General features: G+C 41.7%; 1 protein-coding gene across 1 annotated transcript; it reads right to left on the bottom strand.

The window, feature by feature from the left end:
* Window positions 1-1,090: 1,090 nt before the first annotated feature.
* Window positions 1,091-9,462, bottom strand: bmp16 (bone morphogenetic protein 16). Its single transcript, XM_046073887.1, has 3 exons — window positions 9,083-9,462; window positions 3,938-4,311; window positions 1,091-2,637 (listed from the first exon to the last, which is right to left on the bottom strand). Exons 2-3 carry the CDS (start codon window positions 4,302-4,304, stop codon window positions 1,592-1,594), a joined length of 1,413 nt encoding a protein of 470 aa, XP_045929843.1. The 5' UTR covers window positions 4,305-4,311; window positions 9,083-9,462; the 3' UTR covers window positions 1,091-1,591.
* Between the last annotated feature and the right edge of the window lie 8,760 nt (window positions 9,463-18,222).

The following is an 18,222-nucleotide window of genomic DNA, read 5'->3' as shown; positions in this document are numbered from 1 at the left end:
ATCATATACACAAATCTGTTAAGATCTGCACTTTCTGTGAGACTTCTGGCTTCCTTTTTCCCCCTGAACTGTAATTCATTATATATGTAAGGCTTTTTTTTCAAGCAGGTAGGACCCATAAAAAGAAAAATAAATTTGCAAAAGAAAAGTCACTTGACAGTTGTGCTGTTTGCTTTGTTTATTAGAGGTATATTGTCAAACATTTTACAAGCTGTTGCTTAAATGTTTCCATTTAGAGAGAAAAATGCAACACTGAAAAACAATTACTAAGCTCAGCAGAGAACACTTTTAAAGCCCCTGTTTGAAAGGCACTAAAGTCCCAGTTTTATTATCAGTCTTCCTTTTTTCTTGACACGTGCAGACACAACTAGCAAAGAAACCTGTTGTTACACACTTCAGTAGCTACAATACATAGAGCTTTCAATTGACTTGTTAGTTGAGCTTTTAAAGGCAACACCACTTATGTCTGCTATCATGTGTTGTACACCAAAATGTGTGCAATGATAAGGTGGGAAGTTTAAGTAACACATACTGTTAATTCAATACATTGAACATTTGTATGGATGTAAAGCTACCATAACTTACTTCATGTGGACAGCAGGCTTTCAGTCTGCTGTATGCACTGCTGAGTGCAGGTATCTTAAATACTTTCAAGATTAAATACACCATATTGCTGTTATTTAAATACATAATGTGTCTTTTAAGTTAGAATCGCCATTCAGTGGAATTACGTAGAATCACAAGACAACCCTATCACTTGGATTTTCTTCACGTCTGCAAAAGAAATGTACAAAAAAAGTCTCTCTTTTTTTAAATAATAGTGATAGTAGTACATTCAAACAATAGCATAATAGTTCCTCAGCATTATTGTTGTGGTTTTAAATAGCTTGTGATGTAGGGGTGCTTGTAAGCGACAGTCATTACATCAACGTTCATAAAAAACGGATGCACCCTACTCCTTGGGTCAAATATTGCAGAAACAACACTGTCACACAACGTTTAGATGCCATCGTCGTATTGCTAATGCTGCTGATCATCAGTGAGTCCGTCAGGAAGCTACAGATTTCTGCTCCAGAGCTTAAAATCAGACAATCGCGTGAGAGTGAGATGAGTGGCAAACACTGGAATACAGAATAGACATGCTCTGATGTTAAAGAACTGGCTTCTCATGTGAGGGCCCCTCAGTGTGCACAGTTGCGTCATCGCTAAATGGGAAAACGTGAAAAGTAATTCCTGGCAGTTTTCTTGTGTTGACCACATTTCTGCTTGCATGTCTTCCTCTTTCTTATTGTCTAATCATTTATCCTGCCTGTGTCTGTTTCTCTTACTATTTTTCTTTCTCTATGTCTTTTTTCCTGCTCCTGATAATGATGATTTAGCTGCTGTATACATTCCCTTATCTCCCCCCTCTCCGCTCATCCTTCTTATGCTGCTACATTTGTCTGTATCAGTCTCTATGTCTGTTTGCAGTTAGCTAGCTTCTACAGTATCTTCTTCCCACCATCTGCCATTTCATGCTTCTGTCTTTCTCCTATTCCCTCGATGCTCCTTCATCCATGTCTGGCTTTCTCTGCATGAGTGCACTGGCCCACTACCGGCAGCCGCAGCCCTCCACCACCATGTCTTGGTAATTCTTCAGCACCACTCTGTCTTGAGGATCCAGGTAGAGCAGGGCAATGGGGCTGAGGGAGGTGGGGACGCAACAGGCTCGGGGTACTGCTCCATTCACTGAGTTTACCAGAGTTTGCACCATGGCGTGGCTAGAGGAGTTCATGTGGTCGGCCAGAGGAAAGCGACACTCTCCCAGGCAGAAGAAGGCGTCGTAGCCGCTGGGTGCAATGATCCACTTGTGCCAGCCCACATCGTTGAAATCTACATATAAAGGATGACGGCGACATCTGTTGCGGGAAAGGCGTTTCAGTTTCGCAGCACGGCCATTATTTCTTTTCACTCTTCCGCTTTCACTCCAGTTGAGCCCACCTTTATCACCCCCCCAGCCTGGCGCTGTATACCCCATTTTTTTGGCCCTCCCCCAGGCTTGGTCTCTATTGCGGCCCTTGCTGCTGCTCCTGGCCCTCTCTATTGTCCCTTTTCTCCCTCTCATCCTCTGGCCACCACCGGGGGTCCTCCTGCCATGTTTGACTAAAGGCTCTCCACGCCCGTCATGACTGTAAGTCACCAAGAGGGGTCTCTCCTGAGCCCAGCTGTGCTCATCCTGACCCACGGACCTGCGCACCCTCAGGTGTTCTTCTTTGTGTTTCTCTTCCTGTTCAGGGAGTGAGGTGTTGCTGTTCTCAGGTCTGACTTCCAGGAGGAAGCCAAGGCTGCCAGTCCCAGCAAAGGCCTGATGGAGGAGCTCTGTATTTAGGCTAAAAGCCTCCCAGAAACCACTTGCTTTATGACTGTGGAGGCCAGTGGTGAGTAACCTTGTCTCCAGCAGAGTGGGCTCAGGGTCCTCATGGTGCTCAGAGAGGTATAGGTTTAGTCTGTGGGCTCCTGGGCCCAGGGAGGCTCTTTCACTGCGGAGGAGACGAAGCTCAGCAGAGAGCACCCTCTCATCCTGAGGGATGGAGGAAATATTGAAGGAGATGTGCACCCTCTTACGATCCTCTGCTATGGGACCGTCTCCAAGGGGCTCTGAGAGAAAGAGGAAGAGAGGCAAGGGTGTACGGGAGTTTAAAGTAGTTTAACTTATTTAGGTGTTATTTACACAGTAATACACAAACAGACACTGGCTATCAGTCAGATATATCTGGAATTATCTCAAAAACAGGGAAAATGCCAAACTGTCTACTACTATCAGCAGATAACTCAAGTTTCCAGCAAAGAAAGCTAACGGGGTAGCTCATGTTGAAGTTCCAACCTTTACCCTTAGCTAGGAAATATTTAGTTCCCTTAGTAAACTGAACCACTTCAGGCATTCATTTGTACAAAAGATGTGTATGTATTTCATGTGAATAGACATGCATGGTTGAATGAAGTACTGTACTGCTTTTGTACTTTGGTCTTCTTCAATGTTTGTGAATTATATGTTGTATTTTTTGTATCAGAATCCTGGCTGGAATATAAAATGAGCAACTGCCCCAGGCTCTAGTGCCCCCAAAAGCTTCATGTTTACTGTCAATTAGTTTTGGTATTTTGATTGTAATTGCAAATTTGTTTGAGGAAATCCTCACCACTGAAGTACAAAATCAGCTAATAATAATCAACGTCTGCATCATTATGCTGATTTTGTGGGAATGTAGAGGGAGGCTGTTGTAAATGCCCTCTGTGCTTCTGCGGGAACACCAGGGCATGACCCTCCTGACTAGATTAAGAGACACCAGCAAGCATTCAGTGAATCAAAATCTGCTTCAGGGATCCTGTGTCATATCTAGTTTAAAGATCTTAATCATTTTAGTTCATGTTATATCCACACAATGTATATTCCTAATACAGTGGTGTTCATCAAATTACCACAAAATAAGAAAAGATAAGAAGTATTGTAGAACTGGTTGCACTGGAATTAATGGGAACTTCGAGGCAACTGGGCAACTGCACAGAGGCCAAAGGCAAGGGTAGTTGGGGGATCAGTGGGGGCCCAACAGGAAATTTTTGCCGTGGGGCACACTAACATGTTAATCCACCCATGATCTGAACTGCAGTGCAGTCCAAGACAAAATCCCCTTCACTGTGAGATAAATCTAAGCATGCCCTCTCTGAAAGAAGACTTTAGGATTGTGACCACCTGTCATATCTAAGATTGCACAGATGGAGCTCTTAGTGTTTCTATTGTTAAAGTCATAAATAGGATCTTTATACTTCATCTGGGGCTGACCTGATGAAGTATAAAGATCCTAACTGCTTGAAACAAAAGTTCAAAAACTACAATTAAAATATTTTTAGATCCATTAAAATAGGTTGACAGCATGGCATCATGATGTGCCAGTGAGCTTACCATTGTGGTGAAAGCTGCGTACGGTGTTAGCCTGCTGGATGTGATGGCTGGGGAAGCTAAATAAAGGGTCCTCGACTAGATGGTACTGCTGCTGGTGAAAGCGGTAAAGATCCAGGAGGTACCGGGGCACCGGCACTCCAGGCCGTGGGTTGGGCTGTGACTGCAGGCCCAGTCGACTCAGGAGGAGACTTTGGATGGTCTGAGCCAGACTGGGCTTCAGGAGGGAACCAGCCGGTGGGAGCGACAAGGAGGAAGGCATCGGAGACACCCTGTCATGGTCGATCTTACTGGTGTCTTCACCCTGGTGACCAGACGAGGCTTGAGGTAGCAGCAGGACCATGAGGAGCAGGAGGTTAGCAGGGAACATGGTGGACCTGGAGGGATATAGGGAGGTGAGGTGAGATGATGGGAGGACAGGTGTGGTGGAGAAAAGAAGAGCGGAAGAGGTTAATGGAAGAAAGCGTGGACAAAAGCAATCTAAACATTAAGAGACAAACTTGTAAAGGGAAATTGTGCAGCATTGTTCAGTCATTTTTAAATGTTGGGGCTTTGAATTTGAATTTACTTTATATTTTTTGTGCATAATATGAAATTTGTATAAAAGATAGCTCCTGTGAGATGCTCCTCTTGATCTTGTCTTCTCACTACTGGACACGCTAGTTTCTCATTAGTCCTCAGGCTTCGTGCAGCATATGTACAGGAAATTTACTGTCCACATATGCATATGAAGTTGTTTGCTTGTTACTCCTGGCTGTAGAAACATTGCCACTTTGTTTTGTGTCTGTTAATTTATGGAGAGCCGCTTACCCCCAAGGCCCATATATCTCCTAGGACACCTAAGCAAGAGTAATTAGTCAGTCTCCATCTGTAATTTAACCATGCTCTGTGTTTGTGTGTGGAAGAGATCATAGTGCTGTATATGAAAGACATCTAGCATTAATCAAAGGCCGTGGGTTCCAGTGACATGTAATGGAGTTGTAGAGGTCTGTCACAATGACAGATAACAAGATTTTTTCCTTGTGTCTTCCTTTTCAAATCACTGCAATAAACATTGGATATTAACACAAGTGAGTGAAGAAGACAGATATGTTTTCATTAGAAGCCTAAATAAATGAATTCTTAAATTACAGGCATATTTACTTAAAATTGAGGAGGTTTACCTATAGGTGTCAAATTAGCTTACATTACTGATAGTGAAATCAGTTTTAAATTGAACTGAATTTTGAATTTTGGTTTGTTTACATTTTGTTCTACTGTGTTCAAAAAAATGACATTGCAACAAAGGAGACACCAGAGATTGACAATCTGGTTATCAGTGTTTTGAGCAGAGAAACATTCAATTAATAAAAGAGGGAGAAGATAATGCTGTGCTACGGGCAATCCATCTGCTGCTCAACTAATCAGTGTGTTTTTATTAAAGATAGCTCAAATATGCAGCTTTTGTGGTTTGTATGTTGGGTCCTCTTGAACCTCTGCTGTCGACCTAAAAATCTCTTCTATGTGTTCTTCCAGAGAGAAATATTTGCGCCTATGCAAATGAGCTTCCCCCAAGTGTAGTGTTATGAATCCCCTGTCACAATGCTTATTTCCCCTATGAACCACATTCACATCAGCACCTGCTTCATGATGTTTGCTTCAAAATATTTTCATGTTCTGGCTCTGCATGAATCCTTAATTCTGACCAAAACCCCCACAGATGGGTTAGGGTTATGTCGCGCCGTGACTATTCTCAGTGCGGGAACATGACCACGGACGCAATTACCTCTACGACCTGGCTAACACCCTGCACCTCTGTAGTGCAGGTGTTAATAACTGAGCCAATAATTAGAAACCAGCAAGTTATACCAGCCCTCTTGACCTGAAGAGGTTGAGGTGAGGTGTTAAAGAGTCAGAGCAGCTGACAAGATAAACTGAAGTGCAAATAAACTAAAGTGGTACATAAGAGAGTAGAATGGAAGTGAATTATGCACCTATTGCCGCCCTGCTTGACCGGGCAAGAATAAATTATTTTTCAAAAGAAAGTGCACCTGAATTGCTGTCTATCACTTGCTCAAAGAAGAACAGTTTGTAGTTATCTCTTTCCTTGTCCGAGCGCTCACATATCTCTCTCCTCTCTATCTCTTTATCTCATCTCTCTAAGGGACAGAGAATTAAGCCCTGCACAGCGAGATAGCAGAGGTGTTTATGGCTGAGCGAACACATAATGACACTGTAATGACTGCTAATCTTACCACTCTGTCAGAAAAAAGGTGAAAAAGAGGTCACAGGTGTGAAGGTGTGTATATTTTTATGCATGTGTGGTTGCGTATATGTGGGTGTTGTTCATGTGGTAGGCAGTTCAAAGGGCAGGCCTGGGAAAAAAAGGCACCTCTAAGCGTGGGATTGTTGCTAGCTATCCATTAAACTCTCGCAGCCCCACCCAGGGTTGTTTCACCTGAGGCAACGCAGCAGAGGACAATTACAGATTAGACACTTTGCTGTACAGCCTCTCCCATATACTGTGGAGGCTTGTAAAGCAGTTTAAGGACAACACCACCTCTCCACTGTACCATCCAGGTGACTCTGAGGGTCAAAGGTTCAGTTGTCACACAAAAGGGTGTGTCACAGCATGCGAGGAAGAGAAAAAACAGAAGAAAAATGAGAAAGAAGTTTCGAGCCAACACCAGCTTGCCCTACATCACTTTGACATACATACAGCCTCTCTGTTCTCCTTGGATGTCTGTGTTGTGACTGGTTCTATCTAATTTAAACCAGGCAAAGAGGATCCAGGCCTAATTTAGCATCTTTATGTGTCATGTGCATCACGGTGCCACCCACCCTGATGTCGACTCATTCCAGTTAGACGGGAAAAACTGACATTTTTATGATTGCCCCCCCACCGCCAGTTCCTGCTTTTATGTGTGGCAGTCCCTGCCAATGTGCTTGTTTTATTCTTTCTCTCTCTGGCATGAATGAGGACCAATCAAATGTTCATGGGGAATAAAGAAGGAGAGCTGTATGATGAATGGGTCAGGGATAAGGTCAGATGAAGGGTTGGAGCTCAGCAGTGCTGTTTGTGCATCCTTTCCCCGTGTGCATGTATGCAGTCATTATGTGACCTGACCTCCCGAGCAAACAGTAGCGTGACCCCGGCGTGAGGCAGACGAGTGTCGACGCCAGCCTGCCCTGTGCCTTTCTGAACTCACTGATTAAAAACCTCTGACATCTGACGTCCGTTTCGGACTCCTGCTTTTGTCATGTTTCTCTCTCTGGCCCTCTTTTTATCTGTTTATTTCAAACCCTGCTCCCTTTCCCCTTCCTCCTTCCTCTTTGCATTCCTTGAACTTTGTCCTTTTGCTTTGTCTTCTACGTTGTCATACAGTATGTAACTGCTTTTCCCTTTTCTGATTCTCTCTTGATTCATCCATCAATTTCCCTCTCTTCCATATTTTCCTGACTTTCTCCTCAGTCTCTTGTTCTTTCTTGTTATACATATCTGTTTTTGTGCTTCTCTGCATCACCTTCCCATTCCCTATCTCCCTCTCTCCCTTGCCTATTCTCTCAATAATGTTGCTCTTTTTTTCCTCGGCCACTAAATGAATGGTGTTTTTGCGGAAGAGTGTGGCGGACTGTTGCCGGGCCAGAGGGCCGGAGTGTCACCGCAGCCGTCTGATTTATCCACCGCCGCTGTCTTCATGTTACGCCTGGTCCCTCAGCTTTCCCTTCCTGTTGTTCTTCCCGTGTTTCTTTTCCCAAATTCCTCCTCTCATTTTCGCTGATCTCCCCCCTCCTTCCACCTCTCATTTTTCTATGCTGCCGTCTCATTCCTTCAGAACATGATATGTGCAGTGCACATGCCACTGGGTTGATTTCCTTGGTCTAAGCTTACTCAAATACTTAAAAATATGTCATGTCGGATGGGCTCATGAGCCCATATGTGATGTACAGTGTAGAAATATATACCTGAGAACACTTCTGAGGATACATCTGTATTCACTGCCGTTCTTTTTCCACAGCAGCCCTTACACTGTGTCATATAAACTGTGCATTGCACGCCATAGTGTGTATAATTAACTGTGAGGTTATAACTGTACAATACTCCCCATGCTTAACTAGTCATTAATGCACAACTTTGAGCTGTGGCGTTAATATGTAATTTGGGGGGGTGAAAAATGTCCAAACAGTTGCTAGTGGAGTCGTGGTTTTACTCTCTGAGGCGTAACAGATGAAATCATTAGAACAATATTCCAGGTAGGCTGCTGTGTGGTTTTATTGGACTCTATTAGAACAGCTCTCTAATTCATTCCAGCTGGACCGATTAGCTGGCTAATGACCCAGACGTCAAACGTCCTTTTCTGTTACACACACGTGTCCATGCTAAGAACAGTAAAGGGTTTTAAAGACACGCTAACTGCGCGGCAGAGTGAGCACCAACATGTAAGCAGAAATACACGCCAAGATGTATAACTGTGGAGGAGCTGGGTTGTTAATATGTGTGAAGCAGATTTACACACTCACTCACACACACAGTGTTTTGGCTTTAGTCTCTTTTGTGTGCACTTGAGCAGAGCATCAACAGGTTGCCATGTACTTGTCTCTTTCATCCTTGTGCTCCTTCTTTTCCTCAGTTTATCTCCTCTTTTGTCTCAGCCCCAGATGCCCGGAGGTCTCAGTATCACAAGTACATTGTGATTAACAGAAGGCCCTGCTGAGGCACAACACCGTACAAGCATCAATGGAAATACTGACATATCTCACTGCTGAAAGCTCGGAGACTGCTCTCGTCGTGTGTCTGACAGCTAAACCAATGTGAAATACAGAAGAAAAACACACCTCTGCTTTTCACATTAAAGCTGCTGAGCGTTTACACTGAGGGCCAATTCATACTGTGTATGTTGCAGCAGTAGTGAGTTACGTTATGCTCTTTGAACTCATAATGGGCACATTATTCTCGGACAAGTAGCTCATTGGACAAGATTTTGATTGAGCAACACAGTGTGCCAGCGGCGTATGCATGTGCATGAGTGTGAGTGTGTGTGTGTGTGTGTGTGTGAGTGTTGTTCCCCAGAGTGACTAATGGTTTCAGCAGCACAGTTCCTGTGGCCTGTGGCTTGACAGACAGACAGATGTGTATGTGTTTGTGCTTGAATGGGATGTAGTACTCACGTCCAGGTGTGGTGGGATGTATGCAGAGTCCATGGTTTATCCTTGAGCTCCAGTGTTACGATCCCTCGGCTCTCGCTCCCGCTCCTTTGGACAGAATGGACAAAGTGGACTGTTTGCCTTTTTTCTCTCTCTTGTCTTCTCTCTCTCTCTCTGTTTTTTTTTTACCTCTCTCAAGGTAACCAGTGCCTGTCTCTCCTGTGTCTGCTGTGTAAATTGACTGTAGTTAATGCTGCTCCCTCCATGTTTTACTCCCCTCTCTCTGCTCCCTCGCTCAGCTTCTCATCCTGTTGTCAGTGTCAGATAAGCAAACTCTTAAAAACATCCACCGGCTTCCCCTCTGCCTGCCTGTCTCCCTGCCTGCCTGACCTCTACTAGTAGGCAACTCCGCCTGCACTTCCACCCCTGGTTGTTTAAAACACACTGGTAACGCTGCTGTGCATAGAAGCTGCAGGAGGAAAATGAGTTGTGTCTGTCTGTCTGTACTGTATCACTGGCAACAACTCCTTCTTGTTGCTAAACCACCTTACTATGTCTCTCTCCCTTCCTCTCCACTCTGTTCCTCCCTTTTGTATCTCCTCCCCTTTTCCTCTCTCTCTCTCTCTCTCTCTCTCTCTCTCTTTCTCGCCTCCCCCCACACACACTTATTTTTTTGCTTTTTTCCCCTATGCTATACTAAATGCCCAGCTGGTAAAGTCAGTTTATCTCTAATTGACTTTCCTGGCCACTAAGATCCGCCCAAATAGTGATGTCACTAAGACTGGCCCCAGTACATCAACAGGCTGTTATCTCTCTTTCTCTCTCACACAAACAAACACACAAACACACACACACACACACACACATACACACACACAGACAAGGATGTACTCAAACATACATGCATGCAACCTGTTCCAGGTAACCCTGAGGTCAGCTCACAGACGCAGACTGATTATTTTCCACATTTTCTCCTTTAGCAAACTCACCTGCTGCTTTCCGTTGGCACCATTTTACGTTTTGGCCAACATGCTCGCAGTTCCTCGCTCGATCATTATAAATACGAGACCCCATGACACAGAATAAAAGCAAGCAGATTCAGTTACAAGTCAAAGGTATGAATGGATGACTCATAACAGCTGCCATGAAATCACCTCAGATGAGTTTTGTGATTGGATGGAAGTAAATGTTGAGGTAAAAAAAAAAGGAAAAAGCTGTACTTCACCACTACGGGTGGAAGCAAGGTCCATCCGTCCTTCCAGCACAGAGCGGGTGGCGGGGTGAATTTGTATTCATGGGGTGGGCCCATGAGAAAACGTCTCTTTAGGATGCATCGTCTCACATATTAGATCTCATCTGGAGAATCACTTGCCCACGTCCCCGTGCTCCTCCTCTCTGTCCCCTCCACTTGCTCTTCCCGTCCACTCTCGTACAAACACACAAAAAACTCACCCACAGACCTCATTCATCCCGAAGCTGAGTAATTGTCCCGACTATACACACACTCGCTTTGTTCTCGCAACACACACACACTTTCTTTGGGAAAATCTTTTATTAAATCATTGACCGTTTGGTCGTTGAAGAATTTCACAGTCACATCAATGAATGAATGTTCGACTGGGAGGTGTAGTGAGTACTGGGCATGACCCTCAGCTGGTGTTAAAACCCTCATGTCAGCAAACTTCCACCATCAGACCTCGAGTAAAGCTTAGAACTCCAAACATAGCCCACCATCACCTTCACTATCAGAAATAGCTCTACATTATGGGGAATCTGCTTATTTCCTTTCTTTCAGAGAGTTAAATGAGAAGATCAATACCACACTCATGTCTGTTTAGGAAGAGTGGAGCTGGAGCCATGGAGACAGTTCGCTTAGCTTAGCATAAAAACTAGAAGCAGGTGGAAACACCTAGGAAGCAACTGTCATTTTTATGTTACTGTTTGTTTATTTAAAAAAAGCAAGATATATTGTTTTAATTACTGAGGAATTGCAAGGCATATTTTTGAACTTTGGTCAGTGCTAATCATTTACGGGGTTCTAGCTTCATAATGCTCAGACACAACAATGGTATCATTTGTTTCATATAGCTTTTGGAAATACATTGAGTATGTGTACCCCCTTACATTTTTGTCAGTTGTCATCCTTTCAGTTTCAGCTCAGTATTTTGTGCAGGAGATCAAACCAAGAAGACAAATAAGCAAACATAGACACTGCTAAAACATAATGAGAATTTGTTGTTGTGGATTCTTTTCACAAACCCCTAAACGCACCGCCAGGGAGTGTTTTTCAGTAATTATGACCGCTGTTTGCAACTGCAATACCATGATAACATAAAGCAATACAAGCAATATAATGCTTACTGTGATGGATTGCATAACTCAAGCAAGTTTAGTCACTTCAAGTTGTTTTCATATTGTATGAGCTGAACATCTGCCTTGAATTTAATAAAATCTGCCTAGAACAAATAGTCAGCGGAAATGTAAAATATACACATTTTTTAAGGAATGGCTTAATGGCCCACAAGTGGGCCAGTCATTATGAACTCAAAAGATGAGCAGCCAAACTTTAGAACTTTAACTTTTTTAAACTCAAGTTTCCAATGATGTCAAATATGTCAGGTTAAATGTAGGGGAAACACATAAATGATGCAGAAGACATCCAATATATCTTATCCCATATCACATAACTGGAACAAGCTGATAAAAAATGTGCTGTGTATGTGATTTTGTGACTTTAAGACAGTGGGGTAGCCTGTAAGATGAGTTTTCCAACCTTAAAGCTATACTTTAAGGGGTAAAAAATGACTCAAACATGGAAAGTTCATTTTAAGTATGAGACCTTTAAGTATGAGATGTGTGAGGATTTCTTCTATAAAAATGGATAAAAGCCTATTGACAGTCAGCGTTCAGACATTATAGCTGAGCCACAGGTCTGGCTTCACCAAGTGTCTACTCCAAATGAGCAGTAATTTCAGCCTCCAGGTTTCCCATCCTCTGGAAAAGCCGTCGGACGCCTGTCCCGCTGACTTCCGACGGGGGTGGAAAAAAACTTTTAAAGTAATACCTCACCGCCCTCTTAACAAGCCATCCTTCCGTCCTGCACCCCAGTGTTCCCACCTCCATACTGCTCCATCCCTCCATGGACACAGAGAGCGAGGCCCCGTCAGGAGAGGAGGAGAAGAAGGAGGATGTTTGGACTTTTTCCTGGTTCAACTACCTCTTTCCTTCTTTTGACTCTTTCAGCAAATTGTCGCACATAATTAATCATCGATCAGCATGGTCATCAGTCTTTCAGTGATGGTGGGAGGGAAAGCAGTAAATCAGGATAGACAGGTGACTTGGCCTCATAGCAAGAGCAGTAACAGCTGTAAACACACACACGCCCACTCAACTGTGTGAAGTAAATAATTCCAAGGTGATAATATGGGAATTTATGAGGCTCTTTATCCCTTCAATAAATGCACAGTCCACATTATATGTGCACAACACTCCATGAAACTGACAGTTGATTGTTGCTCAAAGGTAAATAAGTGTTGAAATAAAGTGAAATACTGTGTGAAGTTTACAATCATGTATGCATAAAGGGATATGTATGTGTTAAAGTCATCTGTCACTGCAATATCTATTGCAAAGTTTGAACTGCAGTTGTTGTTGAAATGTAAATGAGAAAAACATGTTTTTATGTCACAATTTATTGAACCTCATCAAAGAAGTCTCTGTAATGCTGTAGTTGAAAACAACGTGTGAGTCTGAATGATTATATTATTAATCAGAGTAAGATCTCAGGACTCTGAGTTTAAAATTTTGCAGTTGCAGCAACTCTGATCTAACAGGGTGTAGACTCAAATGCGCCACTCACTGGCAGAACTGGTGGAGTAAATGTAAAGTGTACTGGGTCATTGACAATGTGATGAGAGAACTGGGATCAGGGAGAGGGGTGGTGTTGAGGGCAGGTGATGACTGCCCTGGGGACTGCTGGACAGAAAAGGAATGCCAGGCTCAGAAATGACTGGAGTTGGTTAACAATGGACACTGTTAACAGAGCAACACACAGAGAAATCGAAGTACAGGAATGGACCTAAAAAGGTACAAATGCTTTGTCGCTCCAGCTGTACCCTAGCAGCTTATGAGGACTGTACCTTTGAAGTTGGTACATTTTTGTACCATCTTGTCTGTACCTCTAAAAGAACATTTCTGCACCCCTAGTGACAAAAATGTACCATTACATTTTATTGATTTAGCTGACACTTTCATCCAAAGCAACTTACAATTGCTATATATGTCAGAGGTCACACACCTCTGGAGCAATTAGGGGTCTCGCTTAGGGACACATTGGTGGATGTATCACAGTGGGGATTGAACCTGGGTCTCTCACACCAACAGTATCTGTCTTATCCACTAAGCCATTGCTAAGCCTTTACGTACAGGGGGTGTGGGATCACTGATTTTCTGCATCATTTGCCTGTACCTTAAGCTTGTTAAAGGTACACTAATGTACCCTTTGCTGTCAGCAATGATTCTGTACCTTTAAAAATAGAGACAAATAAAGACCCACGGTTAACACCTTAAGGACAATTTCCGTACCTTACACGGTACTTTTTTGACAAATGTACCTTTAGGGAACAGAAATGATACCCCTATTTCTCTGTGTGAAGATACAAAAAAGATTGGGTTTATCAGCAGTGGTACTTAAAGCTGTGGTTGGCAATTTATTTGTTGTATTTGTTGAAATTCACTTTATATCTTAACAGCAATCAATAAATCAAATGCTGTGACAGAAAAATGAAAAGAAATCTGGTATCTGTGGCTGTCGCAGGACTGTAATGAGCTGGCCTGCCTACCTGCATACCTACTGACCTCCGCACAACGCTTGTGCACTACCTGCCCATCAACAAACGGCAGGCACACAATGTTAGCAACTAGCTAATGATAAAAGTGGAATATTTAGCTGCTAAAGAGACAGATATTTCCCAGAGGAGGGAGACACAACTGAATATAAAAGCTAGTGAACTTTTGCCAAATTAACTTGATATATGTTTTTCAGTCAAATACTTACGCCACACAGGTTTAAACAGAAAGTTTGTCCTTCACAGAGAACAGCAGCTGTGGTCAGCTTGAATTCATGTTGGCATGACCATGGATTTCAATCCTGACAATTTTTAATATTCACAAACTACCATGTGTACCATACAAACCTCCATAGTCACTTTTGAAACCAGTGTTTTGAAAAGTTTGAACGGAGAGATGTGGTGCAGCTGCTATTCTCATGAATGAGTTGGGGCAGCACAATCTGAAATATTTTGCGTCTTCAAGTTATTAGGTCAGTGCACAGCCCAAAATGATCACATGTTTGCTTCAATTTAAATTTATGAGGCCATTTTTATCAGAACAGTTCAACACATTCACTGCAGCTGGAAACTAAATCACTTGATGTAAACCGGTGTGAAAGGGAAAATGTCTTTACTTTCAACCATGGAAACAGTTAGAATTAATGGATCTCATTGTTTACTATACCACTGAGTGTTGTGAGCATGTAAAGGTTTTGCTGTGTTGCAGATGAGTTTGAAAATAATAGCAATGAGTGCCGTCACTGTTGTAAAAAAAGAAAACCAGTGAAGACGCTGATAAACACAATGTGAAGTGTTGTAGAACTTATGGAAACAATGGAGCTTAATGACTTGGTCGTCTGCAGTCTTTTTCCAAAATCAAATTTTCCTGAGAAGAGCACGTCACGGAGCAGAGTGAGTCATGAGAGAAAAGCTTACCAAAAATAAGCAATGATTGATGTTCAAACACTTAACGTGATCGATGCCTCACCAGGAAACAGCCTGAATGACAAACATGAAGCGCTGGAGAGTCATTTCTGTGATGACCTTACATTTACCTTCATTGTGTGTATGTAATGAAGATACATTGTTTTTCTTTCTTTCTTTTTTTAGATGCCTTTGATGTGCAACTATGAAACTTTGTAGACAACGCAGAGAAAAAGATGCAAGATTGTCTGTCGCTCATACTGTTTATATAAAGTTTGGATTAACTCGAATTTGTTTGCAGTAAATACTACTCTTTTTGGATTTTTTCATCATTTACTTACAGTTGTACATTTTTATATACACTGAACTTCGCCACCTGAGCTTCAAAGAGCTCACAACAATGAACCAATGAGACAGTCTTCTGTCACATCAAGTATAGATTTTTCCGTTTCAGATGTATTGAATCAAGATCCATGCATGGGATGGAGTACAGACATCATATATGTTATAATAATGAACAAAGGTGCCCAGCAGGAATGACATATTGAACAACATATTGAACAAAGGCAAAACATTCTTTAAGATGTCCAACCGTTTCTATAACTTTCTGAAACACTTGTCGTGATTGGCCAGCTGTGCCAAAGTGAGAGAGTAACCAGGATTTTCTCTTTTCTCTTTCTCTCTCTCTCGCTCTTTTGTCACTTTTCTTGTGAACAACCTTGTGCTGCACTATGAATACCTCTCAGGAGAGACTGTCTAAAAATGTGGGCCATTATCACCATAAATGATATCATGCCTCTCCCTCTCTATGACGACCGGCTGTTCACTCCTTCTAGTGTGGCTGTTCATAACTATAAACACTATAAACACTTATAATTTATGTGGTTAGATCTGTTCGCTGTAGTGTAGGCCATTGGTTTCCATCTTCAATTCTGGTTCTTTCTGTGGTCTCACTCAAATGCTCGAATCTAAAAAAATTTATTTACATACTGATGGATTATTATTTGGCCCAGGCAATAGTCAATTGTGTTTTAAACTGTACAAGACTGAAGGGCAGCAGGTAAATTCTACTGAAGGTTGGAAAACCAACTTGGATGTCTCCTTATATACTGATGATATGGGATGTAATGTTAAGCAGAGGTCCAACCTGTAGAATTGACAACAAGAAAAAACAACAAAAAAACAAAACAAACCCACAAACAAAAAATACATCTTTATTTATTTATTTCTTTAAGTTGTGGGTCGTCATGTCGGAGAATATTTTTTTCATGAATTAGTTTTCTACAGAGCCCATAAAGCCATGTGCATTTGTTTTGTGGTAACAACTTATTATCTTGTGGGAACAAGTTATTATCTTGTGTGCACACAATAATAACTTGTTCCCACAAGATAATTAACATGTGCGCTCAAGATTAAGAAAAAAAACTCGGACTTTGCTTCAAAATACCACTTGTTGTCAGAGCTCACTACCTAATTACTGCATTTGCACTTTCCTTTATCTGGGTACATTTAACTGACTGTTTTTAACTCTGACCATATTCAGCTGAACACACTGTCACACTGTACACTGCACATATCTTTTGCACTGTACATATGTATTATATATTATATACCTGCTTGCTGTATATTGTACATAATCAGACTTATTCTACTGGTATACTATTTATTGGTTCTTCCTTACTGGACATTTCATAGTTTCATTGCAGTTGCATGCATACATGCATTTATTCATACAGTACATTTTATATGAGGTGTTTAAGTTTATTCTTCTATCACTACACCACTGGCCTTTTGCTTTTTCTGTACCTTCCTAATACATGTGAAGAACTGCCATTATACTGTCCACTAAGTTGAGGTAAAGATTATGCTGCCAATTTTGCCAGGATTGTGTTGAAAGAAAGATTTATAAGTCAAGAGCCTATCCTGATTAAACACATTAAAATAAATACAAATATCATCTGTATAACAAGGCTCAACAATACACAAAGTTTTGTAATGACTGAACACCAAACAGACACAAGTTGATGAGTAGTTTGTGGTAATCAGATGAATGCAGTCTGATAATATATATAAACAGATACTGTATATCTGCTGAAGCTGATCCTGCAAGCATTGAGTGCTTAAGTTAGAGACACAACAACATGATGAGAAGAGTGTTTAGATTGCCGGTTAGATGCTTCCAGTAAATACTTAGACACTCTTAGCTGTTTTAGGACATTGAGTGGGCCTTAGAGGGGAATGACACCGCAAAAAAAAAAAGAGGGAAAATGAAGACAGATGATTTGTGAGTGTTGTGTGCTGGGAAGGACAAATGGAAGTCAGAACGAGGAGAGCAGAGAAAGGAGAGTGAGACAAAGACTAGATTTCATTAGAAGTTCACATGCAGGAGTCCACTCCACTGAAATGGCCATGCATAAATGTCCCCCCCCCACACACACACACTCTTACAGATTACACACAGTCACACAAACAGTGTCTGACGTTTTTCATTCACCGGTAAGAAATTCCAGCATGCGTTTATGCAACGATAAGATTTCATTCCTTTATCCTAAGGTCAATGATTCTGGAGAGAGAGACATGGGGAATAAATGCGTGTGTGTGTGATTATGTGTTTCTCATGCCATTAGCTCATGCTGCCTCTGCATCCCACTTAGTCACTCAAACACACCCCTCTCACCTACCATTTAACTAGAAAAGTCAACATGCTTTTCAAACTTCTAGAAGTGACATTTTGGTCGTAAGTTCTCAAAAACTGAGACTAAAAGTTACTTTTGACTTAAAAATGCTCTGTAGAAAGATCCAGATGTCTATCACGTTGGCTAAGAGTAGGCTGTTGGGGTCTTAGATGGCTGTAGTCCAGAGACAGAGGGGAGCATGCACCTTCTGGAGGGCCAGTACAATATATCAGTGGTCATGATGAACAGTATGTTGTCTGAAGAAATATGTATCATTCAGAATAGGGTAGTTTTGAGAACATGGTAGCATTGCTTTGGCTTGCAATCACTTCATGCATCTTCATAAAACGAAATAATTATTATCTTACAATCACGCATACATCTCTTCAAATTATTATTTTATTAAAATAATATTAGACTGTTTTTACTTTCAATTGTTAATTGCTAAAGGAGTTCCCACACATACAGAATAACATATAACTGAGATGATCTTTACAAATAAATTGTAAGGATTTAAAAAAAAACACTTGAGAGCTTACTCCTACATTTCACGGGACTAAGTAGCTTGACAAATCTGTCTTATTCCTTTTGTTTTATCAAACTTTCAGCTTGTATAAAAAGTTTTTTTTCTTTTCACTGACTTAACGATTTATGATAAAACTATCAGTACTCAAAGCAGCTTTGTTTTGATTTGTTTGCTCATTATGTTACAAAACATGGTGTAAATTAATAAAAT

Source organism: Micropterus dolomieu, linkage group LG17 (genome assembly GCF_021292245.1).
Source record: "Micropterus dolomieu isolate WLL.071019.BEF.003 ecotype Adirondacks linkage group LG17, ASM2129224v1, whole genome shotgun sequence".
Lineage (NCBI taxonomy): Eukaryota > Metazoa > Chordata > Actinopteri > Centrarchiformes > Centrarchidae > Micropterus > Micropterus dolomieu.
This window is presented reverse-complemented; position numbering and strand designations above follow the sequence as displayed.